The sequence below is a fragment of the Microtus pennsylvanicus genome, chromosome 5 (genome assembly GCF_037038515.1).
Source record: "Microtus pennsylvanicus isolate mMicPen1 chromosome 5, mMicPen1.hap1, whole genome shotgun sequence".
In the NCBI taxonomy this organism is placed as follows: domain Eukaryota; kingdom Metazoa; phylum Chordata; class Mammalia; order Rodentia; family Cricetidae; genus Microtus; species Microtus pennsylvanicus.
In genome coordinates, this window is record NC_134583.1 from 56652674 (window position 1) to 56680666 (window position 27993).

Here is a 27993-nt window from a genome sequence, read left to right on the forward strand (position 1 = left end):
GGGAAATTTCTGCATCCCTCCAGCTTCTCAGTCTTCTTCACTTATTGAAATACCACTAAGAAATGTGTTGATCTTGATCAGTCTCATGTCACCCGATAGATAAGCTTGGGACTCCATTTTCCAGTACAAATTTCCCAACTATTGACTGTACTTACTTGTCCTGTCATTGGCCTCTTCTGCCACAGAATGTCTTACTTTCTAACTTTCTGACCCACTCTTAGTCATACTGTGTCTCTAATTCCAGTATAGACATATGTAGATACTACCAATCCAAGATGCTACAAGGCTTATTTGGCGAAACAATGCTATTATGGAAGATCTGTCACTGTTTACTTACATGCAAGGACCTCCGTATCAGTGGGGGATTTGTTCTCACCCCTTTGATATCCAAATCTCTGGATGCTCAAGACCCTTCATGCAACCTTTACATATCTTTCTATGTTCTTCAGCTCATCCCTAAATCCTGTACAACACCTAATGCAATGTAAATGCTATGCAAACACTTGTTCTGTTGTATTATGTGTAACCTGTACACATTCATTAGAGATGCAGTTTTCAAAACATTGTCTCCCCATGGATGGTTGAAATCATGGATTGTAAAAGCCACCAAAAAAGTAAGGGCTGACAATTTTTTGCATAGCAGAGTTTCTTGATTGCAGAGTGACTGGTGGGGCTGGAGCTGGGTGACTCCTTGCAGGGGTGGGGGGCTCCTCACGTTAGTAGAGAAAGACTGCACAGATTTTACATTTTCAGTGTACTGACTTCTACTAACTATCTCTGAGGGCATAGTTCAAATAACAACAAAAGGTAAAGAATCTGTGAGAGAAGAGCCAACTCTCTCAACTTCAGGCACTTCCTTTAAAGTAAATAAAAATCAATAATCCAAAAGAAAACTTTCATTCAATGCTTGATTACTCATCGCTGGGAAGAGTACAAATTTCTACTTTGCCAACCACAGTAACTAGTCAGATTCCCAAAGACTGGAGAATGCCTCTGTATCTAGCAGCTTCCTTGATCTTATTTGTATTCCTCCATCCTCCATCAGGATTCCCCAAGAACATGCATGTTTTCTTCAAGAGTCATCTAGAAATGAAGGCTTTGTTTTCATGTTCCCTACAGATAGAGCAAAAGACCAAACCTTTTTAGAATGGCTTTGAAGAAGGTTAGACCTGATGCCACCAAATACAAAATTCACTCATTCATTCATTCACTTGTTTTATTAAATGTAATGCCAGAAAATGTAAGGGATTTCACATCAAAAAGAAAGAAAAGAAAGCTTAAATCTGAGTTCAGTGCCCGGCAGTCCTGTCTGTTAGATGACTCTAAGGCACTTAGAATGTCGGAAAGATTTTATTTCATTGCCAGCATTTGGGGAAGTATGTAGTTACTTCATGATCCTGTGTGCTATTCATGGCAACCCTGAGAATATATATTATGCTTTTCTCACTATTTAAAGGCTGTCAAAAGAAAGCATTCTGGAAACAGTGCTGGGTAAACAGCAAATAAGACATGGGAGGAACTAGAGCTCAGGGTCTGATTCTGTTAGCTCAAGGCACATTGAATCCAGCTGCTGTGGTTCTCTCAAGTTTTCGTGCTCCCTGAAAGTCAAGAAAAGAAGCTGAGAGGGTGAGTGTGGGCTGATTAAGAGGCAAGTATTGCTCCTAGAAGCGCAGGTCCTTGGTTGATATCTTCAAGACAAACTGAGTCAACAATTCCCATTCTCTCCACTGGGTGGGTAGCACTGCCTCTCTCGGATAATACTGTCTTAGCTTTCAAGCCCATCCAGCAAAGTTAACTTGCCCTACTGTCCCCATCCCCATGATGAGGCTGGAGCAGCCAGAGAGCCCCTAAACACAACAGCCAACAGATGAAGCTGGAGCTAATTTAGCAATGTAGACTCTCCACACAAATGGACACTGCTTCTCTTTCCACATGAAACACTGAATTTGACAGTGTTGTTTAAATAACAAATGTGTTCCTTTTAATTTTAGAAAAACCTTCAGTGTACTCTTCCATCTTTATAAACTTGGCAAGACTTTCCCCCTAAGCCACTCAGAATAACCAACAAACGTGAAAACCTAATTCTATTGATATTTTTTTGAATTTCCACACCCAATTCCTCCATTTAGGCTACTACCTATGCTACCACTATAAGAACCAGTTTCTTAAAATATGGTCCAACTAAAGCTTGGTGGGCTTGGAATGCTGGAAAATCCTTCTCGGGGGCTAATGAAGACAGAAACTGCCCGTGACAATATTAAGTTTGTTTCCTCTGGTGATTCAGAGAAGTGAGCAATCTGTCAGCAATGCACTGAGGGAAATTACTTTCTTGGAGGAATAACTGCTGACAGTCACTTTATCTCAGGGCTGACCCAAGCATCTCCCCACTGACAAACAAATTACTGTCTAACTTTGAAAAGGTAGCTAGCTGGTTTTAATTTTCATTGCTCTTCAAAATCTTTTATATAAATATTCACTCCCACCATTCACTGTATTTTTAAAGGGGTAACAGATATATGTAGCAGTGTGTGTGGAAGAGTAGGTTTAAATTCATAAGTGAGAAAAAAGGAAGGAAAAAACGATAAGGAAAAGAGCTGTGAGGTTTCAAGACTGCGCATGCCGAAGCTGGGAGCCGACTCGCATTAAGACAGGCAGCATTGCCAGTGACTGACGGGGTGAGTGAACACATTACCCACACAGTACTGTAGGAATTAATTTTCTTCAATAAAATGATTTTTAAGGATCATATATTTCACAATCTAAACATATGTCACTGTTTCATAAACAAAATAAATGGATTAAAATAATACATTACCAATATGCTGACATGTGGAGATATTTTAATTAGAAATTCTTAAGCTGTGTGGTGTTTAACTGCTGGATTCGCCGAAGAGAAGCACGCGTCATTTACTAAGACAGCAAGAGGCAGGTGTACCACTTTGCACATGGGACCAGATTGTGTTTAATATAAGCTGAAACTACGAGACAACATTGCTCCCAATTAAACACAAAACAAAGCAAAATTACCCTAGGTTCTATCATAATGATAGTTACTATATGAAATGAATCAATACACTGAAAACACTTTTAAATGAAAAATATAATCCAGAAGTCAGGTTCTGAGACAGTATTTTCTTCAGACAGATTCTAAGATCCTGTCTATTTAAAGGCCATATTTACATGACCGCCTCATTATTCTAGTCCCCTTTTCTGAACGTTCTTTTTGACTTACTTAAGGACCAGTGCTAACACAGCTACGGAAAGCAAATGGCAAGTGGTCCAGAAATGTATACGGTGAGAGCCCCGGAGTAAGTAGCAATATAATATATTGTTTACCGTGGAAAGTGCCCTCTGTTCTGGAAAGGTCAAAAGCATTGTAACCTTAGAGTTACAGTTTCCGATTGTTCCCAGGGTTAAATACATTATCAAAATTAATGATTCAAGCCCCCCAGCCTTCAGATATATGAGCATTCGTCCCTCCATCTGCTGAACTGTTTAACTAAAAATAGCACCTTTGGCCTCCTCTCTCCTGATATTGTGCCCCTGAGGCAGAGACAACCAGGCCTTAGATCAGAAAAGCTTTCAGTGTCTTCCTTAATTTAAGACTCACTGGAATATGCTAATGTCAGAAGGTCATTCAGTTTTTTTATGCCTTTCTCCACAGGATGCAAACTTTCAGACTTTAGGGTGTGGCTAGTGCTGCTGAAGCGCAGACTTACTGACATTTGAAATGACAGCTTCTGAAGGAAAGTCAAGAGGTAGAGAAAGTCCTGTGCCTGCATCGACTGAGGGCCAGTTTGTTAGCGAGCTCCTCCCAGAGAGCAGGCACTGTCACAGCTTATCACGACTCCAATGATTGACAGAACCATGACATTTTAGCCTGTCAGAGAGAGGAAGAGAACCCGGGCTTACAGAGGCGGTGATTTAACAGTAATAAAGCAAGTTATTAAGTTTTTCCTCTAAATAGTCTAATATTGTTCTAAACAGTACTGCCCAGCATCTTAGATATAGGTTTCTGCTGTGGCGTTTAAAGATATCCTGGTAAATACGCCATGCTCAAGCCAGGGAGCCTGGGAAACCTGCATCTCAGACAAGTGCAGCCAAGGCAGCACAGAAATAAACATCAAGGTTTGTAGACACGCAGGAAAATAATATTTTTGATGGAAAGGTAAAACCACATATCCTTTCTCAGAATCAGATTTAATCTACGAGGTATACACTTCTATACACAGATAATTATAAATGTGGATACAGTATAACATTTAGAAAGAAAACCAGGAGAAGGTAATATTGGGTAACAAGGAAAAGACAGAATGCAGGCAAAAGGATACAGGAGCTATGAAAGAGGATATAAACTAGTTGTTTTTCTAGTTTCAGCTTTGTTGTACTTTTTTTGTGGTGGATAAGTACATAAACACTTAGCTTACAGTGAAAGTGTAAAGCCCTAGTTGAAGCTTAAATGGCCAAAGTAACTGTGTGAAGCTCACTGAGACTCAGGGAGTTTGGGAGTGGCTTCCTTAAGCCAGCTAGGTGATATTTTTATTTGTGAGTTCATTACAATAAGTTAACTTTCTTTTTTCAAGACAGGGTTTTTCTGAGTAGTCCTAGCTGTCCTGGAACTAGCTTTGTAGACCAGGCTGGCCTCAAACTCTGGGAGATTCACCTATCTCTGCCTCCAGAGCACTGACATTAAATGTGTGCACCACCACCAACCAACTTATCATGAAATTTTTAAATTAAGTAAATAAATTTTTTAATGGAGGCAAGAGAACATAGTACAAATAAAATCTCAGGATACTCTCAGACCAGGTACACTTAAACTTCAAAGCTATAAAAGCTCTTGCATTGAATGGGTTTGCTATCTGGCCCAATTAAAGTGATAGACAAGTGACATCTCCCTAGCTTCTCAGTCAGCACCTTTGTGACTCTGGAAAGCTATGGTACCCCTGTGTATGACAAAAGGGGTTCCAGAAGCCAGATCTGACACAACAAGCATTTGTGCCTGTGAGGGGGAATATGGGGGGGGGGTGAAGCATGGGGTAACGTGAGAGATTTGGTGGAAACCTAGCTAAAGGAAGGAGAAAGCTCAGAGCGCAATATCCCTAGAGAGGACCTTTGAAAGACAAAGAGTGAGACAAGGTCACCTGCTTTCCCAATCTCCTAGGCACTTATAGCTCTTGTGCTTTGTGTCTTGAGTGTGTTACCCTGCTACCTACAGTCACACAGATGCCCCCAATCTCTACACACTTCTCTTTAGTTCTCTGGATCAAGCTGGTTTTCACAAAGACATGGTACATTTCTATAGCCATCAGAAGGCCTTTGAAAGAACTCTTTTCCGGCTGTGTAGAAGACAGCAGGTGTTGAGCCCATCTGAGTCTAGTTATGGCAGAGTGGAAACCCCAGTCCTCCCGCGCCCATCACTGGGAAGTAACAGAGAGTACTGCAGCTTGTCTTTGGGACATTTTAAGGTGGCCTTTTATCTTGTCCTCCTTCTTCTTAGGTGTGGTCACCTCATCATTTTCCGAACAGGTGGATTGAAAAGTGGCAGAGGAGATCATATCTAAAGTCAGAGATTACTGATGTATCTACACTGACAGGACCAAAGGGCTGAGCATAGATACAATGAGTGTTTTTAGAGGAGAGAATTAGGTAAAGGTTCTCATCTGGATTAGAATATAAAGTTTGGTATTTGATCTAACCCAGAAAATTAATCTTTTTTTAAAATCAGTGGCTCCCTGGCAGCCCTACAATATCTGACAGTCCCAGAGAGGGACGCCAATGATTGATACAGGAGAAGGACCAGTGTGGCACTACAGAGAGGAGGGCTGAGTTCCCGTGCAGAGAAGGACGTCGTCTTCTAAAGGGACACAGACAATGAGGTATAAATTTCCAACAACACAAAAGAGCATTTTTCTGGGTAGTTAAACACTTTAAGGGCATCCAAGAAACTTGTGAGCCCAGCCAGACCCAGGCACCCAACTTCAACCAGAGAAAACTAAGGAAACCAGCTCAGACAGGGTTAAGCAACTGTGGGTAGTCACCCCAACACCCAGAGTATTTAACAGCTGTGGTAGATTCTCTGGATCTCTCTGCCCCTCAGCTGTAGAACTATAGAGTCAGCACCATAGTTGATCAAGGTTACAGGGGACTGTAAGGTCAAATGGAAAATGATCTTTAAAGTTTAAGTATTTGTTAAACATTACAACAGCATACACAAGAACTGGAAGGAGTGTGGAAAGACAGCTTTGAAACCACTCGCAAAAACATGGCAAAACATAGCTAGTTTAAGGGGTTTGGGTTAGGTTTTCCTTTTTTTTTTTTCTGAAGGAAAAGGAAAAAAAGAAAAGCATCCTTAGGAATGAAGAAGAAGAGACCAGCTTTAGCATTTAGGCTGTTTGTCACTTTTCAAAAGGCTAGAATATGCTGGAACCATCCAGTCCCCCACCCAAAGAAGCACCAACAGAAGCATTCATACCTCAATCTGTTTGTGGTTGTAAGAGTGGCCACCACCATGTTCAAAGGTGTCCAAATTCCTGCCAAAACGGTCACTTATGCCCTTTAGCCTTGGGTTAGTTTGTGGGTGGGAGACATGACCCTTCTGTTTAATGGCATATTCAGAAAAAAAAAGACAAAACATATTGTCAGAACTCATGAGACAACATGGAATTCAATGCAGGGTATAGACCACATCAAAAGATGGAACGCAGGCCTAGACCCAGTCTCTGTTGTACAGAAACTGGGCAGAGGATCAGCCAGAGAGGACTTCCCCCGTCTCTAACTTAAGAGAACGCCTACTGCACTGTCACAGCGGGGCCAGGAGAACTAGAGTAGAGTCACCCATGGGAGGACCCCTTTTAGACCTTCCCCTGGGAGCCCACTGTTGGGAGTCTAAAGCAAATGACTGTGAAGAGAAGCAGCAGGACATCCTGCTGCCAAGATGCCCCTGTCCCAGGTACCTCTCGTCAGGGCAATTTTATGCTGCCAATGTGAGGCTTGTCACAGAAACTTCTCCAGTGTTGCAAAATTTCTTCCTACTGCCCCAACAGAAAATGTTTTTAGTTTTGGGGTTTGTTTGTTTTCATCGTTGTTACGGCAGTGGCCTGTGTTTATGGTCACGTCTCACAGGCGGTAGCTACACAAAAACCCTATCTGTCCAAGAAGTTCCTCCCGAGATTCAAAAGGAAAGCTCAAATAAAATCAAACAAAGACTGTCTTTAAGGAACTTCGAACTGTGTGGAAATTTAACTTATCATGTATTTCTAACTAATCAAATGCTAAAACTTTGACTCTTTGTTTTTACCACTAAATATATTCATATTTAAAGTCAATTTATGGCTCTAGTGGGGTTGTTAAAAGTGTGTAAAGGCCACACAGGCCTATTCAAAATACTTCATTTTACTATGAAGAATGTAAGGTGCAAATAATTTTTTGGTCAGCCTCCAAAAATGATTAGTTTGATAAACAAAAGATGCTGACCCTGAACTAAGTTGGGTTTCATGCCTAGACCTTCAGCCCTGGTGATAACAATGTCACATTACACTCTCAGGAACAGTGTTTCTATATTTCACTAAACAGTCAAAGCAACTCAGAATAATGGCTCCTTATTCCATGAGTTACGTGGAAGAAAAGTCTCTGGTCTAAAACTGACAGTGGACAAGCTAATCTGTATATTTGTGCATAATGGAAAGGCAGATGAAACACTGATAAGGAAAAGGGTAACACATTCAATGACCAGCCTTAATGTGAAACTGTTAACTTTCTGAAAGAGAGCTCACAGTACCAAACTGTGACATCAGGGTTCCTTTAAAGATGGCTGGAACTGGTCTTTTTCTCTTCCATTTCCAGTGCATTAAGTACATAAGGTGTTAATTCTCTGGACACTGATTAAAACATGATTTAACATTCGGGCCATTATTTAGGATACAGCTGGCTTGCAGGTTTCCACTAAAGCATTGGCCCTTCTCCCACATTCTTTTCACCTCCTGGCACTTACCTGGAGCTGTAAAGGGCTGAGTCCAGAAGCAGCAGCAGCTGCCATTGTTGACGGAATGAACTGTACGGGGTAGTTATCACCTGTCGGAAAGAACAATGCGCACAGGTTTAGACAATGCACGGGGAATCGCAGCAGACAAGTATAAACATGGTCCTTGGCTCGCCCGAGCTTTACAACATTGCCCTAAGCCCAAACATCTGCAGAAACAAAAGGCTTAGCTGGGCACAGGCTTGCGCTGCCGCCTTGGAACTTTTTGTTAACAGATAGCTGGTAGGCAAACTGGCAAAACATGAATGTGATGTTGAAAAAAATTAAATGTGCAATTCAAGCATGTTCGCTCCACTACAAATCTTGTAATACATCATTTTTTTAAGAGTCAAAAAAAAATCTTAAAGCCAGGTTGATGCTCAGCACACTGTGAAAAGAGGTTTTTCTCTTAGAAGAAACAAAGTTTGAGCTTGGTAGGTAAAGTGTAGTCTTAGAGTCCAAAAGAGATTATTTGCTAGTGGCTGACCATAATGCTAAGCTTTATTTCATGAAAAGTAAGTAACATGATTTAAAAAACATCCTCTTTGATATGGCTAATCTTACCTGCTGGCACTTTGTGAAATGCTGACACCTTACTGACAGTGGAAATCTGTGTCTTTCGGTTTAACCCCAGTACTAGAGTAGGGCAGCCTAGTGTAGAATCAGGCACACAGGCACTGACTGAATCCTTTTTAGTGATGATAGTTAAATAACTACACATTTTGCATGGACTGTCTGCACTGAAAACCTAGGAGTGTTTCAAGACCATGCCAACAGCTACCCAGGAGATTGAAACACCTCCTGTCACCTGAGAACACAGGCCATCACCCGAACCCCAAAGAGCCAAGAGAGGGGATGAGAGACATATTGGAATGGCGTTAAGTGAACTAAAAATTAATATTTGTGGATGAATCACACAATATCAATGACTTAATGTAGTAGCACTCTGGTCCCAGCTACTTATTTAAAGTCAGTGTTATGCACTATCTCTAGGCTATATTTTAATAGGCTGTTCCCCCACACATTTTTGACATGTATAATAATCATGCTGTTTTGCATGAACTTTTCCACACTGAACACGGAATGTAATAATGAAGAGACATTGCAGGAAGAATTCCAGGCACTGAGGCTGTCAACCAGAAAGCAAGAGAACCTCTTGTTTTTCTGTCTGCATGGGCGCGAACACCTGCAGCTTGCCTGGTATCCCCGGTTCCCTGGAACTCGTCCTGCTTGCCATGTAAAGTGCTACTCAGCTGGCCCAATGTAAATGTTAAGTTGCTTTCACTTTTAACAAATTGTTAGCTTCTGATCTGCACAGTCTCTTTGCGTCATATCCATAATACCTCATCAGACCATTGAGCACAGTGTGCGCCTGTGCACAGTTCAGTAACAATTGGCTTCTGATTGCAAACGGGGTGCTGCTGCAGTGCACTCGCTAACGCCACATTGTGCTGGTCTCCTATGGAGTAATGTTCAAAATATCTGACCTTGTTTTTCCCCTTCCATGAGGTTGATTTGAGTCTGTCCTACTCTACGAGCTTTTTTAAAAAATAACTAGGCAAAATTATTTTTATAGTAAATGACTATCACTTTATGCTTAAATAAGTCTACTGATCGTCTTGATATTTAAACTAAATTATCTGAAGAAAGAATATCTTGATCTAAGTCAAACGGTATTTTTTTTCCATTTGGTGGATATCTTATGAGCTTTTTTTAAAAAAAAAAACACAAATGATACTGAATTAATGATGTTTCAAAAATAGAGGGGAAAAAATAACCGTTCCACCCATCAACACAGACCTCCTCCCCAAACATTTTAAATCTGTTCTTTCTTTAAATGTCATGCATTATTCATGCAACTCTACACCACAACCCCCTCCCTGAAAGTTTAATACCAGTGGCTTTATTTGTACTAAAACATTTTTCATGTCAAACATATTTTAAAAAATCAAACTCTGAAAGAATTCCCCAGGGCACTCCTTCTCCATAGCTGTCATGCCACTGTGCCGTGAAATAGTCGGCTTTTTACATGGTTTCTGGCTTGCCAGTTAATTTATGACTATCTCTACCACACCCTGTAGTACTCTCCAGCTCACCTGCTGGCTACAAACAGCTTTCTTTCCACTGTTGACAAGCATATTTTCAAAATATTTTTAACCTTTCTGCGGGTTTGAATCTGCATATCTGAATAGATCTTCAGAAAGCTATTTCTCCAGAACCCATCATTGTATCAGTACTAAAAGTCAAAATGAATACATTAGAGCAATGGAGTATATCACCAAGGATGGTTAGAAGAGGGAGGGGAGTATAAAGGCAGGGAAGGGGGATGAGGGTAAACCATAGAGGAAGAAAAACTGTAACAGAAAGGGAGATTTCAGGGCAATACGAGTTTAGTTTGTGATAAAGTCACACACTTCCGTCTACACACTCTAATGTTCTTTGTAAAAGTCGATCAAGGAAAGTTTGCAGTGGCTGACTTGGCAGGGAATCAGCCAACATGTTGCAGCATTTTTTTTTTCAAATTTGTTTCTGGATGTGAAATGTTTGCATGAGGACCATTCTTTTTAAATTTGTACAAAGAAAGAGGCAGCCTGTTGGAACAGGTTCACTTTAGACATGACTGTAATCTGGCCCTTGTTACCTCAAGTCTAAAAAGACAATCCCCAAACACCAATCTGAAATGCAGCGGTCACTCTATAAGTCCATCTTCTGACCATCTTGCTATGCTTGTAGAGTGAGCACAAAACAGAATTGAGACCCGCATAAATGTGGCTGGCACTGAATTCATTCATCAAAACAGGCAGCATTCCTTTGGCATTCCCTCCACACCAAGAGTCCCGAGAGAGAGAGAGAGAGAGAGAGAGAGAGAGAGAGAGAGAGAGAGAGAGAGAGAGAGAGAGAGAGAGTAAATTCTTAAATTTACAGAGACACTGAGATAAGCCCAAACCTTAGTGCATTTAATTAATCACTAGAGGAGGCAAACTTATCCCAAGAACCTGGAACACACTAGACACCTCCAGAATAATTTTAGTGGGTACATTTCATATATAAATCCTACTTTCTAAAAGGAGTCATTTAAAAATCAGAAAAACACAGTCAAAAGCTCACAGCAAAATTCTGTACATCTATTTTCATTCTTCAGAGAGGCAAGGGGTTGGGAGAGTTGTAGATTCTTAGATTTCTAAATCATTGATATTAACACATTGTAAAAGTCATTTTGAGACTTGGGAAGAGTAGGAGGGAAAAAAATCCCAGAACTAGAAGTGAGGACTCAGATTCTTCAGTAAAAGAATAAAGTCTCCTATTTCATTTCCCACCCTCTTACACAGAAGACCAGTATGTTACACATCCCTAACTTCACAAATTATTATGGTGGCATCACAGGACATTGACAAACCTATGGGCCTTACTTTCATGGGGTACCATTGTTCTTGCCACTGCACAAAAGTTTCTAATGCAGACTTGAGTGTGTCACTTTTGCACATCATCTCTTGGTCCTCTGCGAAGATCCAGCAGGTCCAGACTTAGCCCTGCATGATGCTGCACTGTGGCAAAGGTTTGCAGGCAATAAGCAATGTATTTAAAGCTCTCACACACTGCTTTCACTTTGTTCAGGGCACACAAAAATAGAAAACATTAGGATATGCATTTCTGAAACCAGCATATTCTCATTTCTCCTGCTAAATTCCTCTTCTATTCATCAAGTACTAGCACAAGTGAAAAGATTTTTTTGCTTGGTTTTACTTATTCATTTTACTATCACATAGACTGTCCCACAGACCTCTTAAAAAGCTGAAACTCATGGCCACATTTATCCTATCACTTACTTTGTGTCTGCATCTTAGACCCTTGGCCAACCACGTGAAAATCGTGGCACTTTCTTAATGCAATTAAGAAAGTGAATCTGAATGAACAGATACAAACCATCCCCATAAGAAGTCAACTCAGATGACAACTCAAAGCTCATGTCTAGTGAGGGCTCATCTGTGACAGGAGCTCCGTACATGAGAAGACCCAGGAAATAAACCTTGATGTTCTCACAGGTTGGGCTACACTGGTGAGTATATCTTCTTGCTGGACCTCACCACTCACACTAATATAGAGGCACTGGTGGGAGCATGGCAGAAATGCTTTCATTCTAGATATATGGATTGCATTAATCTATGTTCCAATGTTGGTGATATGCCCCTACTTTGAAACAGTCTGAAAGAGCAATGGCTGGCATTGTAAGATGCTGTTTTGGTAAACTCACTCAAAATTATATTTTAAACAAAAAGTTTAAACATTCCTTTAAATCATACCCATTTCTATTATTCTCCCAAGAGTATGAGCTATCCATCTGGAGAACTTTAGCCTGAGTGCTAAAACCATTGTTTTTGAGATGTGAAGCTCTAGAAAATTTAATTAACACTTAAATTTTTATTTTATTCTTTTCATTTAATAAAATAGAACACCACTTATCCCCACTTATATCTTAGGGTAGTTATAAAAATTAATGAGATTACTCACACACATGGGGTTATCTTGGCAACAAATGGTATGCAATAAAAGAAAAATCAGCTAACAACTGTAAGCATTGTATGCCAGGCAATTAAACAACTCAGAAGAAACAGAAAACACAAAAATTACCTAACTACTTAAGCTCAAATAGGAAATCTCAGCAGATCTATAACAAGAAAAGAATGGAATTAGTGATCAAAACCCCCAAAAAAGAAATGACTGGACTAGAAGGGTTCCCCAGCATTCTGTCAAATGCTGAAGAAGCATTTATACCACCTTTATGAACCCTTCCAAAAAATAGAAGAGAATAGTTCTTTTCTATTCTATAAGGCCTCAAATAGCTTGATGACAGGTAAGTATGTCACAGGAAAAGAAAATTTAAAACCAATATTCTTTATGAATGTAAATGCAGTATCCTTAAGAAAACATGAGCAAATTCTAGCCAACAGAATATTGGAAGTATTATTTGCCATAACAAGTAGAATTTATCCCAGAAATTATAAGGTAGTTCCATCTAAGCAAATCAATTAACTGCATTACATAATAGAACAAAGGTGTGTATGGGAGTCCTGCATGATCATCTCAAATTTATATAAAAAACATACTTAACCATTCTGTGATGAGGACTCTAGAACTCTGAGTAAAAGAAAAAATTCATAATGACCGAGAGTTAATTAAAGATACCCAGTTAACACTGTACTCAACGGCAAGAAACTAAAAGCTTCCCCTGAGACACCAGGAACCAAACAATACCCATCTCACTGGTGCCGTCATCACTGTCTTAAAAGCTCCATCCAGTACTACTGCACAATAAAAACATGGAAAGACATCAAAACTGGTAAGAAGAGTAAAAAATAATCTATTTTGGAAAACACACACAAATTCATATATATGTGTATATGCATATATAATACACCCCGTATACACGTATTAGGATTAACAGAAAAATTCTCAATTTAGTTATTTATGCCAAAAGTAAATATAAATAACCCAAACGGAAATTAAGAAAGAAATTCCATTTATAATGCTGCCTAAAAGAATTTAACACCTGGGTATAAATCTAACCAAAGAGATGGAAAGAGTTACACCCTGAAAACTATAAAACACTGTTGAAATAAATAATGAAGCCATAAAATTGCCTAAGTGTCCACCAACTGAAAAAAATGGGGGAAAACGTGGACACACACATGGAGCACTATTTAACCATAAAAGGATAAAATGTGTCATTTGTGTTAACATGCACGGAACTGACCATTGTGTTAAGAGAAACAAGCCAAAGCACAGAAGGACAAGGATTGCATGCTCCTGTTCATATGTAGAAATCTAAAGTCAGTAGATGTCATAAAAATTGGAGGTAGAACAGCGATTGTCAAAGAGTCATGGAAACTCAAAGGGAAGAAGGCATGAAGACAGTTTGATCAATAAGTACTAAGATGCTGTTAGGAGAAACAAGCCCCAGCATCCCACTGCCCAGGACGATGACTGCAGGTCACAATAAAGAGGAAGTATGTATTTCAGAAAGGACTTTAAGTGTTCCAGCATGAAAACAAAATTACAAATGTTTGAGGATATTGGTAGGCTTACCCGGTTGAACATTATATAATCTATCCATGTATCAAAACATACACCACGGGGAACACCAGAAATACGTACAATCTTCATTTGTTAGTGGATATTTTTTAATGAAAGAAGTAGAGACAGATATACACAAAAAGAAGTATCTGTATTGACAAGAAGACAACATTATTATGATGTTAAGACTATTCAAAGAAATCTACATATTCAAGGCAATCCCTATCAATAACCCCTTACACAAAATAGAAAAGAGTAGTTTTTAAGCTCATACCTAATTCCAAGAGTCCCTCAAAACTGCAACAATCTTTTAAGAGATGAGCAAAGGCAGAGGACTAGCGCCACCTGAACACTGACTACAAAGCTACAGGACTGTACTGACACAGAGACAAGCTGGCCAGCACAGCAGAGTGAACAGCCAGACATAAGCCCTCACATATACATCTAATTTATTTTTGAGAAGGTGTCACAACCATTAAAAGGAAGAGGGTGGTTTTTTTCAACAAATTGTGTCAGAAAAACTGGATGCCCACTTGCAAAACATGTGGATATCCAATTTCTATATTTTGTGTATGACTTTTTCTTACACAGCAGCCATACAATAAGCCTTAGCTACAGCGTAGAACAAGGAGTACCTGCAGGGTCCAGGCACATAATGGCTTTAAAATCTCAACTGCCTCATCCTTGGAATACAAAGCAGGTTGGACATGGTTTTATTTTTCAGGCTGGCAACTGTGAAGGGGTTTTCTCCTTTGATATCAGGCATCCATGCTCAAATGTGGTTACTGTCTCTCTGATTTTTGCATTTAGGGCTCACAAATGAGAGCAAGCAGAGCAACTTAACGTCCTGAGCCCTAGTGAATCCCTATCTGAAAGATGTCTTTAATTATAGGACCAAATAAGAATAAAATTGAGGGATTAGAATGTATTAAAGCTACTTCTATAAATGCCAGTCTGAGAGATGCCCCCTGAAGATGCTTCCTATACCGTATCCTGCTAGCAAGCTTCCTCAACTACTTGGAGATGGAAGATCTCATGTGGTGGGCACCATAGCTGGCACCCTGCAACTTCCAGAGATACAGTCAGATCACCTGGAGGGGAGCGAAGGCTCGAAGCCCTAAATGTGTCTGTGACACTACTCTAGCATAGGATTCAATTTGGCCAATTTCAACAAGCAGAAAGAGACAACCCACAATGGTCCTTGCTTCTGGCAATCAAGACAGTTGTTCAATCAGGTGAATCAGTTTCCTCAGCTCAAAACACCAGGAAAATATTGCAGTTCCAGGAGGGAGAAATGGAAGAAGCAAAAAAGAAAGGCTTTTATGTTCCATTTTATAAAGACAAGGAAGCACTTGTTCCTCTTCTCACTTAGGGGCCCAGATAGGAATGAATGCCACTGTCTCCATATCTTATAGTTGCTCATATACATTTCAAGTCAAGTGATCAGGATTCAGTTTGGGGCAGAAGGTTTGCTTGTCCAGATTCCAGTCCAACAGTGTTCACCCCAACTCCTGTCATGACCAAAGACTGCATGGCTTAGTTTCACAAATCTGTAAATTCTCTACTCACAGCTTAAGAGTGCTTAATCCATTTCAAACATAGCTTGTATTTATAATAAAGTTTAGATTAGCCAAAATATTAAAGAACTTAAAATTCTGCATAAATTATTTGATAAAAGATTTAGGTTAATAGAAAATACCTTGAAATAGAAGCTTGCCTGTGAGTAAGACTCTTCCTACAAACCTGACCCCACTGTGCTGCTCTCAACAGGGTTAGCCAGCCTAACCAAGCACATCTTTGCTATCCAAGTACACATCTCTGAGTTTACTGAAAAGTCACTAAGTCCTGTACCAAATTGTTCCCATCTTACATGGTACAGCCTCAACAACGCCGGTGGGAGAGAAACAACCTTAATTCAATGAACACATAGCCATATCTAACCCCTGAGAAATGACGCCATTGCTATAATCAGATTAAGTACCATACAGTAAGATGTCTACAATAACAAAGAACAAGGCCCATGTGTGGTCTGGAGCTGCAGAGAATATTAGCAGTAAGAATATTAAACCAACAGATAATGTCTGTTGGTTTCAGAATAATACTGAAAGCCTTCCCCCAAACTGGGTCAGGGATGCCAGCTCTAAATCAAGATGAAACAATAAACTCAGTTTACATCAATGTCGAAACGAAGTTGCCATAAAGAACTAACTCAGAGCCGATGGACATGTGCTCTCTTATACCTAATGCGGAGGCCAACTTTATAGGGAGGGGTAACTTGCTGTGAGAATTCCATTGTAGGAAATCGAATGTTTAATAATTTGAATGACATAATTTCTTCCACTCAGGTTTCTAAAAACCTCATGGGAATACAGGACCAGCACTCCTAATCTAAAATGTGGAAACCAGCAGTACCTCAGATTTTAGAATATCTGCACAGATTTAATGATGAAGAAAAAATGAATACAATGTGTTTTAAAAGCCAGAACTTTTCAACATCATTGTACACCTATCATTTCCAAAGCCTATCCTTGACCTTTTTGTGTTTGAAGGTTTTTTTTTTTTTTTTGGTCAGCCCTCAGAAGGAGCAGTCCCTCAGCACCGGTATCCCTTGGATCAGCTGAGCCTCCCCAGATGCCTTCCTCACAGGGAAGGGAGTTCCCTACCAAACACAAGTGAGGCGTTCATGGGCAGACTTCCGGGCTGTTCCATCTGCTCCTGTAGCATCTCTGAGAGGAGGTTTATATCTGTGGCTCAGGCATATGTAAATGCCTTTGTTCACACTTGAAGCCACATATGCAAAGAAACCGCTGCCCTCAGATTGGCTATACCCTGACTAGGTGGTTCATATAATCAGGTTAATGTGTTAAAAAGAACTTGACAAAGAAATTATTAATGAGCAGAACAAGGTCACTACTTCTGAGCTGGGGTCACTTACAAAGAACGCACAAATGAAATTGAGGTTGGCTTCTGTGTACTTGGCTATTTTCTTACATTGGATTCCTTTGGCAACCTATCTTTAAACATTTAAAGCCATGTTTACAAGGAGGCTCTGAAAAAGCTTCAAACCATTATACCCCTAATTGAATTCCCCAGGAGTCCAGTAAACTCAGAGGAAAAAAGAAAAATCATAACATTTGCTAAATCATCTCAAAGCATATTTCACTACAAGGTTATGTGACCTGCTTTTTTTTTTTTGAGGTTCAAGGATGAATGAAGAATATTACTGAATGCTTCATTATTTAGACCAAAATGAAAAAGAACTTTACCATTAGTGGTGAGCTAATTAAATCAGCAGTTTTAGCTTTTTTTTTATTCTGAAATAAATCTTACAAAAAATAACAGCAGCATTTTCTACTGTATGTGATTAGTTTTCCAGTGTGTGGAAGCTCAAGGGAGAAAAAAAAGATCCGTGAACAACCGAAGACACAGCTAACAGTAAAGGTGTATTACAAGAGAGAAGCAAGAGCAGCACAGGACTTCATCTGTGAGTTCAGAACAAACTCAAACGTGAGCAAAGAAAGTCAAAGTTCTAGAGACTTTGGTTTAGCAAGAATTAGTTCTTACAATGCCCTGCCTCCCCAGCCCTGGTTTTACTTTAAAATAGGCTGTTTGTGTGTGTTTTTATCCATAGCTCCCTTGTCTGCGCCTGTGTTTGTTGTGACTACTGAGTAAAAACATGTGGGCCCGAGCACTTCCAAAACCGTGCCGCAGCTCTCCACTTACCTGGCTTGTATGTTATTCCAGGGGGGAAGAGGAATCCCTGTTGGGCGGCAGCAGCTGCTGCCAGGGTCCGCTGGTCATGTGGGAAAATTGGGATCATGAGCGGAGGCATGTGCCCCTGAACCTGCTAAACAGAAGAGAGCCTGTGATCAGACAGGGAGCAGATGTCGCCAAAAGCATTTGTTTTCCACTGCTGGAGCTGCTCTGGTGCCACCCGCCTCTAACCCCTTCCAGATCTGAACTTGAGAAAGTACAGGCAAACTTCACCTAAGGCCTCTCCTTAGATGTCATCAGGACATCCATGCCATGGACTCACCATAGCCCGGCCACACCCCTGCTTCCACTAGGTGGTTAATGGCTCCTGACTTGTTTTTCTCACCCTTTTTCTTAAAGAAAGAACAGAAAACTAAATGTTTCTTTCTCTCACCCTGTGAGTGAGAGGCTTTGCCCTTTCCCCTGCATTGCATTCTGAGCGTCGTCGTGAAAAAGTATTCAGTGTCCTGGTCCAGAAAGTAACGTCTAATTGTTATATATTCCAGAAGCTGTGTCTCCCTCGTTGAGAGGCTTCTTCCAAAGCCTCGCTGCATTATATTAAACACACAGAGCTTCAGATTTAAGGCTACTATATCTTGGCGCCCAATTAAACTAATATCCTTTGCCATACACACCTCGACGCAACATATAAATTGCTTGTCAGCTTTATGCACTGCCATGTAGCTCAGTAATTATGGAGTTGTATCCACTGAACAACTCATAATAAATCCTACTATATCAGATTTCATTTGACCTCAATAAACGTATCAAAGACCACAAAAATGTGAAAGAGAGAAATATTCACTCTCCATCAGTATTTGTACTCCATATAAAGGAAATCAGAGCTATGACAGAATCATGCTCCTGGAAACCACATTTTAATCTCCTAGCTCCCTTCTTCACTCTAGCATGCTGTCCTGGTTCCAGCACGGCGGAGAGGGAAGGCTTTGTCCTGGCTTTAGGGTCTGAGTCCACAGGCTGAGCTATGGGACTTTTCTCATTGCAAGATCAAAACAGAAATGTGCCAAAAGGCACAGTCTTTTGGTTTAGACAAACCTATGGCTTTTTAAAAGCAGGAAAGGGCTATATTATATACTATTTAAGATAGAAATGTTTGCCAGCAATTCCACACACCCAAATGGTTCCTCGGCCTAAATTCCTAATTCTCTTCTTTAGACAAAATACCATATATGAGCGATGCCCCTGTCTAAACAGTACCAGCTTGCCTTCTCCTGGCCCTGGCCATTCTCAGCCAGGGACATCATGCACATGTGTCTGTGCAGGTCTGAGAGGTTTCATTCGCCAACAGTCTTTCTCTGGGGAATACCCCAAGATGTGGGTTAATAAAGGGCAAGCAAAATATAAACACTTTAAAGTATTTTTCTGAATTCATTTCTCAGGAAAATCAACTTATAATAAAAAGGTCTTTGTGCAATTACTACCTTGCCAGTGGGGCGTGACAGAAAGTAGCTTTGAGCAGCTGTTTCTTCTGTTTTAGCTGAGCTAAGCCCAAGCTTTGTCCATGGGAGAACACACTTAGCCTGCTCAAACTGGTGCTGAGCCCCTGGTGCCCGTGTCTCACCTTTAGCCTGAAAGAAAAGCACCAGGTTTGCTGTTCGAGCCATTTCCTGTGACCCTGTGTGATGTCCAAGATGAAAGTGGCATGTTCCATGTCAGAAAACAGAACACAATGTCTTTATGAGTGACAGCTGCATAGGGCACCCTTTCATGGTCCTCCAGAAATGTGGTCCTAACATGTGCCTAGAGCACCATGCAGATGCTTCACCCTGAAAATGAGGCAACATGTTTCTCTTTTCTTCCTTCTTCTTTACCCATCAATGTAATAAGCTGCTATTGTGTATTAGGGAAGTGAGAAGCAGTTGAAGAAATCACTCCTACTCAGTTTGAGGGAGAGAAGGAGGGGGGAGAGAGGAAGGAGAGAGAGAGAGAGAGAGAGAGAGAGAGAGAGAGAGAGAGAGAGAGAGAGAGAGAGAGAGAGAGAGAGAGAGAATAACATGTCATGTGTCATGTATGGAAGACAGAGCAGACAGGGAGAGAACTAGTCTCAAGAAAAATGTAATGCTTTTAGCAAAGCATTGTATATAGATGAATTTTCTAATAAGCTTATCAAAAATGTCTCTGAGATGGGGCAGCACCTGCCTTTTCCCTAGAGTTGCTGAATACTTCTACATAAGCAGGTGTGTGTGTGTATATTTATACACACACGCACACACACACACACACACACACACAAAACATATGGAGTCATTCCAACTTTATGGTTCTCTGATTACTAAAAATCTACCACTAAGAAGCGAGTGCCAGTGGAGTGACACAAACGGGCATCTGTATCACCCACCTCTCCAAGGCTCAGAGAACATCACAGAAGAGGGAGAAAAGAGTCTAAGAAGTCGGGTCAGGAAGATAGTGTGCTCAGGATATAACAGGATGGCTGTGCTCACAAGCTCACAGCAGCTGTGGCTGCCTGCACACGATGAAGCCGGCAACATTCCAGCAAGAAGGGAAAGTTTGTGAGCCTCTGCCTCTGAGGAGTTATGGACGGCTGATGGCTTCTGGGGCACAGAGTCAGTTTTCTTTAAGGATGTGGCCCCATAGATTGACCACTCTCCAGGTGATGGCCTCCCACTCAGGAGGGAGAATATGGGCAGTCCAAATTGTACTAGATGAGTTCCTTTTAAAGTGATGGGGTGCAGCGGGGTGCTGCGGAGATGGCCCAGATGATAAGGGCACTTTCTGCTCTCATGGAAGACAGAGTTTGGTTCCTATCACCTACATGGAGTCCTGCAAGCATCTGTTAGCACAATTCCAGGGGACCTGATGTCCTCTCCTAATCTCAGTGCATACAAGGCATGTGTATGGTAAACATACATATGTTTAGGCAAAATGTTCATATAAATAAAATAAAAAAGAGGACATACAGAGGTATAGAGAGGTGGGGATAGATCTGGGAGGAACTGAGGGACGAGCGGAAGATCAGGGTGAACATGACCAAATTGCATTATGTTAAAAAGAATTGACAAAAGTACTCTTAAAAGAAGATAGCGCAATGCACTTCCTTCATTTACACAGCATACATTTATTGAGAACGTACACTGTCTTTGTTAGGGAACAAGCCCAAGTCCAAGTCTGTACTCTATATTTTCTGAGCTGTGTGGTCTTGAAAGTCTTAACTCTCCTGACTCTATCTGTCAAAGCTGTGAACAGAGACGAGGCACTTTACACAGTCATTGTGAGGATACAACAGATAACCAAAGCCAAAACAGCACACTCACTAACGTAACGATGATACAGTATTATAGTCAAAATTGGCTCTTTAGTTTTCTGTATACTTGATAACAGAAAATTATCAAGTTATGGATAAGCAGAAAAGAGTGGATCTTACGCATAACTCTACTTTCAAGAAGGAAAATCTGCGCTAAAGGAGTCACTCATTTGAGAGAGCAGAGGCTCGTCATGCACTTAGCAGACAATATGTCTTGACGAGTGTAATCCAGTCCCAAGTTTCTAGGAAGAAGAAAGTTTGGAAAAAAAGAAGAGGTGGAATTACAAAAACTGTCTGGAGATGAGACATATAGGTCTCTACTGCTCCTTATTAGTTAGCATCTTAGAAAGAAACCAAATTTCCCATCAGCCGTGTCGGGGAGCAGACAACACAAGGAGCAGTTGACAGGGGCCAGGCCTTAGCTCTTGGCTGTGATTGACCATCTGAAGGTACTGTTTTTGCAGCGTTTAGCAAATGAATGTGGTTGTTTGATTTTTATTATGCATATAATGTGGTTTTTTTATGGTGTCTGTAATTTGAATGTGTATGCTCATGTGTGTGAATGCTGTGTGTCTAAATAAGCGCACCTATGGTGGTCAGAGGACAAACGGGTGCTAGTCCTCAACTTTCACCTTGATTAAGAGCATCTTTGTCGTTGATCACTGCAAATGCTAGGCTATCTGGCCTGCAGGCTTTCAGAGATTCTCCTGCCTCTGCCTCCTAGCTCGCTCTAAGAGTACCGGGATGACAGATGTGTGCTACCACACCCAGCTTTATGTAACTCAGATCCTCAGATGCACACAACAAATACCCTGCACTGAACCATCTCTCCAGTCCCTGGGGTTGTTTTTAACACTAAATAACAAAAGTATAGGTGTTTCCTTAACTCATTCTGTAAGAATTTGGGACCATTCCTTTCTATCACACTCTACAAATTAAGAAGTTTAAAAAAACAAAGTCCTCACTGGTAACTATTGTCCAGAGACTGTTTAGGTAAAGAGAAGGAATAGAGACACGTGAGAGCATAAGTGCTGATGGACCCAGAGCTGGACTGGAGCACAGAGAAGATCTAAGTACCTGGCAAATGCAGTGTCTGGCCAACAGCATCAGCCGCATTTTCAAAGAGCAAAATCTCTGGGTCCGGGTACACAGCACTTCTGAGTCAAATGCTATGAGGTGAAGTCCAATTATCCAAATATTAAAACCAAATTTTACTGGAGAGTGGTAATGTTTTGATGTGCATCCAAACAAACCAGAGGGTCCTTTAAGCCAGTGTTCTGCCCCATCCTTATGGACTTGGGGAATTTTTGTATTGAAGGCAAAGTTGGATAGTGGACATTTCATGGATATTCCCAAATAAAGCTGGCACTGCTGGCCCAGGGACCATTCCTTGAGAATCCCCATTTTAGTCCAATCCTCAAATTTGACATGCAAGCGAACCAATTACCAGCACATTTAGATCCAAGCCTAGAGTTACACAGCCTCTGACAGCTGAACCTGGAGTCCAGAACTGCCAGTCACTCTATGAAGTATGTTTGTTATTACATGGTGACTTCAGTAGTCGTAAAAAGAGGGATTGGTTTTAGCCAAAGGACCCGGAGGTCTCCAGCTGATAGTAATTCTGCATGTCAGGACCATATTCTTGAAAACATTTTTTGAGTTTGGATGATGTGAGCACTGTCAAATCTTAAATGAAGTTGCCTCTGCTCTCTCACTGTTACCCAGAATTCATTTGCTCTTGATATTTACTATCACTAATTCCAATCGCTGATTACAACGCATCCACTAGCTATGATCATTTAGCTCCACAATATGAAATTGTCCTTAACATTTTATTGCAAGTGATGGGGATCAAACCCAGGTCTTTGAGCACGCAGGCAAGAGCTCTACCAGTGAGCTACATACCCAGCACCTTGCCTTTCACTCATTTTAAATAAAGCAATGATGTGGTGGGGCAGAGAGCCCTTTATTAAAGCCAGGATAGGCATCCACTGGTGAGAACGCTGTCTGAGTGCAGACATGACATTTCCTCCTAGAGCTTTAATTAGAGAAGTGGTGATTCTGTCTAATAGCTTCCATTGTTTCCTTTGCGTCTCCCTTGAAAAGGTGATGTGTTTATCCTGTCCCATTTAATCCTCAAAAGCCCATGAGGCACTCAGTTTTAGCCCTATTCATTTAATGAGAAAGACAAAGCTGGATGAAGTTAAATAACTCTACCAACTAAAGAGTGGCATGTCCAGGATCCAAGGTCAGGGCTAAAGCTTCTACTATGAATTACCATGCTATATTAAGCATGAAGTTGTATTTTACAAAGCAGATCTAAATGGCATTAGGAATGCAGTTCTTTGTAATAACAAAGAAGTGACAGTTTTCTAGACAAAGTTGTAGTTTCATTCAGTTGTAGTAAACAATGCAGTGAGATCATAGACAGCCTTTATCTCATGTCCCTCAATTGGAAGATACTAGAATTTATACTTTTAGAGCACAACGAGACTGATAGCATTCCCACAACTTACTCAGATCTGCCCAGTGTGTGGAAAACATTGTCATAAAAGATTAGCAAGAGTGAAAAGGCCCGTTGATACTTCTATCATCTTCTACAGCCTGCTCACCAGCAGGTTCTCCATGTGTACACTATAGTCTGTTGAACATGGGAACAAAATGGAAAGAAGGGTTGAGTAATGAGTAAAGACTGGGAGAGAGGGCTTGGCGGCCACCACACAAAGAGCACAGAGGAGACAAAATATCTTCATCTTCTACAGGCTGAGAACTAAGGTCACTGCTCTGAGTGTCAGTGGCTAGGGCAGATGAAGCATTATGAAAATAAAGTTCTATGCATTCTGAAAAATTTGATCTATCTTGACTTCTCTCCTCCTTCGCATATCCCACTCACCCATTTGGTGACTTGCTGGTAAGGGTAGTCATGTGAAAGAAGGCAACTTCGCAAAGAATTTTACTAAAAGATAAAACTAATCAAATTCCCCACACTCCATCACAGAGCAACCAGTCTCCACATGTCTTGTCATGTGGACATATCAGATTTTCAGATAGCACTTCTCTTTCTTGAAACTGTAACTTTCCTTGCATATATTGAGATATTCTTTAATTATTCTATAGATAAAGAGAAGAAAATGATTTTATTAGTACAAAGAATAAAGCTTGATGTAGCCAAAATAAATCTCAGCATGAAAATGTCATTATTTTTACTGCTTTGGAAGAAAGCACTAATTGGCAGGGTATCGAGTGAGTTAATGAGAAGGAAGAATCTTATCACGGGTCAAGCTTAGTGCATCCTGGAAGAACAAACGACCCCCAAGCACAACTGTGTCCCTGTCCTACCCTTCTGCAACCCCTGACTAACGTATTTCCCTTTCAGAGAGGGTGGGGAAAACATCTTCCATCCGACAGCCTGCATGCCTAGAAATTTTAATTGGTAGGGTGTTCCTTGAATCGTTCAGGATGGAAGACAGCAGCAGATGCGTGTGAAACACTTGGGTCCGCTCCCTTCCAAATTCATGAAATAGCATTGCTGTGTCAAGACTCATGCCTTTGTTTTTCCTGTGCTAAGTTGTTGACGATGCCATTTCTTGCCATCTGCCCCCAGCTTCATTAAAGATACATGAATGGGCTAACTCTTGCCTGATAGCTTGTGAGGGACAGGTGCTATTGTTTGTCCCTGAAGACTTGCACTAAAGATCTGACTCAGAATACTTGAGAAAGAGCATCTGTAGCAGTCAGTCAGAGAGCAACTTGGCAGAGACCTGGCTGCCTGCTAATATGCAAACAGAGTGACACTCAGGGGGCCTCATTTTCTTTTTCATGGAGATGATTTCACTTTTTTTTAGTGATATGCGATAAGTATTTGTATTGAAAAATCATGTGTATATTAATGTCTGTGCCTAAGTTTAAAGACTGGGCAAGTGAGGTTTGCTTTGTTTTGTTTTATTTTTTAATGATTTATTTCTAGAATATAATTCCTGATGTGGTTTAATTGGAGAAAGTTTTTTGAAATGTTAGATAGAAAATCTCCAATGTGTGTACACCATGACAAAAAGAAAGAGGAAGATGGGGGAGAAAGAAAGAGAAAGTGAGAGAGAGAAAAAGAGAAAGAGAGAGAGAGGGGGGGAGAGAGAGAAGAGAGAAGAGAGAGAGAGAGAGAGAGAGAGAGAGAGAGAGAGAGAGAGAGAGAGAGAGAGAGAGGCAGAACTAGAACACAGACAGACACGGTGATGGTGAAGGGTCAGTTTCTAGAATTGCCACACTTTTCATTACAAAGAATACCTGAGTCATTTGCATAATGCATTATTACCACTGTAAAAAACCACAGCATCTAGAACAATGAATAAAAGGCTCAGGAAACTTATATGAAGAACTCTCAAATGTAGACAGGAGTCCCCTCTTTGTCATAAAGTACACATCAAACCATAGTACTTGAACAGTTAATTTTGGAGGATTATGAAATAGAAGGTCTCATTTGGTAGGGTATATTCTTGCCTTAGTAGTACATTTTTTTAGTGGAAAATGTTCTGCTAAGTGCTGTGGAATACCAGAAGACTCTGCTCTGCCCTTTCTTAGAAAAACTGTACACTGAATTCTGTTGACCCCAATTTCAAGTATCCACCAAGCTCTTCAATTCATTAGCCATGTCTTTCTAAATACATGCAAAGACCCTGAACAACCAGTGGCATATTTATTTTAATTCACTCCATTGTTCTCAACATAGGGATAAGAACCTAACAGACATTGTGCAATGACTGACCAGTGGTTCAGAACAAGACCAGGAATTCCCACATTGTGGTAACATTGTGCCTACAGCTGCAGAGGGTTATGGATTGCAGTGTTTTTGTTTCAGAAGAAAGTGTCAATGTACATCTTCAGGTAACCTTGCTTGTATTTGCTTGCCTTTTCTAGCAAATGTCTATCTTACTGCAGTTGGAGAATAATCAAAGGGAAATCCCAGCAAGAGCAGGTCTGAAACACACCTCTCCTAGAGAATTTGTACCCAGAATCCCACCACCAGTCAATGCACGCACACTGGGTGGATGATGTAGTCCACCCACAAAATGATGCTTGGTTACTTCTGTTGTTAGGAGGGTTTTTATCTCACCATCTCTTTCCTTCTGGCTCCCTCTCCTTTTTATCTACTCTCTCTTCCCTTTCTCCTCATCTTCTCATCTTTCTTGGGTGCCAGTATGACAACAGACAAAATAGTCTGTTGTCATTGTTAATTATTTAATTTTAATATAATTCGGTGTCCTCCAAAATTTTCAAAATTCTTACTAATTGGCCAACAAGAACTTCCCAAAGGTAGAACCAACTAAATATAGTTGAACAGCATCCTTTACAAAACTTGGGCTGGAGAGATGGCTCAGCAGTTTAAGAGCACTGCCTGCTCCTCCAAAGGTCCTGAGTTCAATTCCTAGCAACCACATTGTGGCTCACAACCATCTATAATGAGATCTGGTGTTCTCTTGAGAAAGAAACCTTGTCAGTCATCCACATCAACTTAGACCATAAAACCCAATATGAACAAGTTCAACAGAACCGTCATATACAGGCTACCCATAAATGGTTCAGCATTGCCAGGGCATAAGAAAGATGGTTGAGAAGAAGATGGTTTACAAAACTTGGTCTTTTACTTCAGTATTCTTCTTTGGTGAGCAAATTAACAAAGATCTAACTTTATATTGCAGGCATACCATTTGTCCTGGCTCTTTTCTGTTGCTGTGATAAACACAATGACTAAAAGGAACCTGGGAGGAATGGACTCCTCCCAGTCACAGTCCCTCAATGGGATGCCAGGACAAGAACTCAAGCAGGAGCCCGGACGGAGGCAAGAACTGAAGCAGAGATCATGGAGGATGCTGTTTACTGGCTTGCTCCTTGCAACTTACTCATCCTGCTCTCTTATACCATTCAGGACCACCTTCCCAGGATGGCATCACCCACAGTGAGCTGGGCACTCCTCCATCAGTCGTTAATCCAGAAAATGCCCCAACAGACTTGCCTACAGGTCAGTCTGATGGAGGCCATCCCTCACTGACTTTCCCTCTCCCAAGATGACCCTAGCTTGTGTCAAGGTCACAGTAAACAGCACACTATTCTACGCATTCCACATCAACAAGTTAACCTAAGAGAGCAGCCACAGCACTTATATCTCCTTACAAACCACAACTTTAAGCAATGAAACATGAAAGAAATAATTACAGAAGAAAGAGACACAGCTTGTCCACAGCTTCTCATTATCCTCACAACTTTGCCAAGAGTGAGCAAAATAGGCAAAACTCAATCAATTTGCTCCATCATCCTCATGACAACTATGCACACCCCTTCCAGTCCTTTCTGTTTTCCTCCTTGGTTATCAGGAGGGAAGGGGTCCATGAAAGGATGAGCACAGCAGCTGTCAGCCAATGGCACATGACTTACAACACTTCTCCAGACATACCCCAAAGAGCAAAGCCAGTCCTGATGGAGACATGCATCCTTCCCAATACCTCTTTATACCCGCTGCATATGGTATACACTGGCCCAATTCATATTTTAAGTGGCCTGACATATTATTAATCTACCAGATCCCAATAATGAAGACTATCACTTGTCTGTATGTTTTCTAGGTGCAGAGCTTTTCAGAGGAAAGAACATGGTCTTGACACTAACTGACTTACTTTCTACCATTGTCTCCCATTCACTTGTCCCTTGTTCCTCGTTCCACAAAAATGAAGAGCTTGACACAATTAATTCAGCTCTTCAAATATATATCCCAGTCTATCACTGGATGGCTGATAGCCTGGCACTAGAAATATAAAGATGTCCATGACCTCATCTCATCACAAAGTATAGGTCCTCCTGTCTGTCAGACTGCTTG

General features: G+C 40.8%; 1 protein-coding gene across 17 annotated transcripts in view; it reads right to left on the reverse strand.

Moving 5' to 3' along the window:
- The window catches only part of Sox6 (SRY-box transcription factor 6), a 551747-nt gene that overhangs the window by 101996 nt on the left and 421758 nt on the right, over positions 1 to 27993 (reverse strand). For 13 of the 17 annotated variants that reach the window (XM_075971960.1, XM_075971963.1, XM_075971969.1 and 10 more), the window contains 3 exons: positions 17816 to 17939; positions 7994 to 8073; positions 6476 to 6598 (listed from right to left, as the gene is read on the reverse strand). In XM_075971960.1, the coding sequence (XP_075828075.1) occupies positions 6476 to 6598; positions 7994 to 8073; positions 17816 to 17939 (327 nt within the window). The remainder of the gene's footprint in view (positions 1 to 6475; positions 6599 to 7993; positions 8074 to 17815; positions 17940 to 27993) is intronic. The other 4 variants (XM_075971974.1, XM_075971973.1, XM_075971958.1 and 1 more) reach the window with 3 other exon arrangements.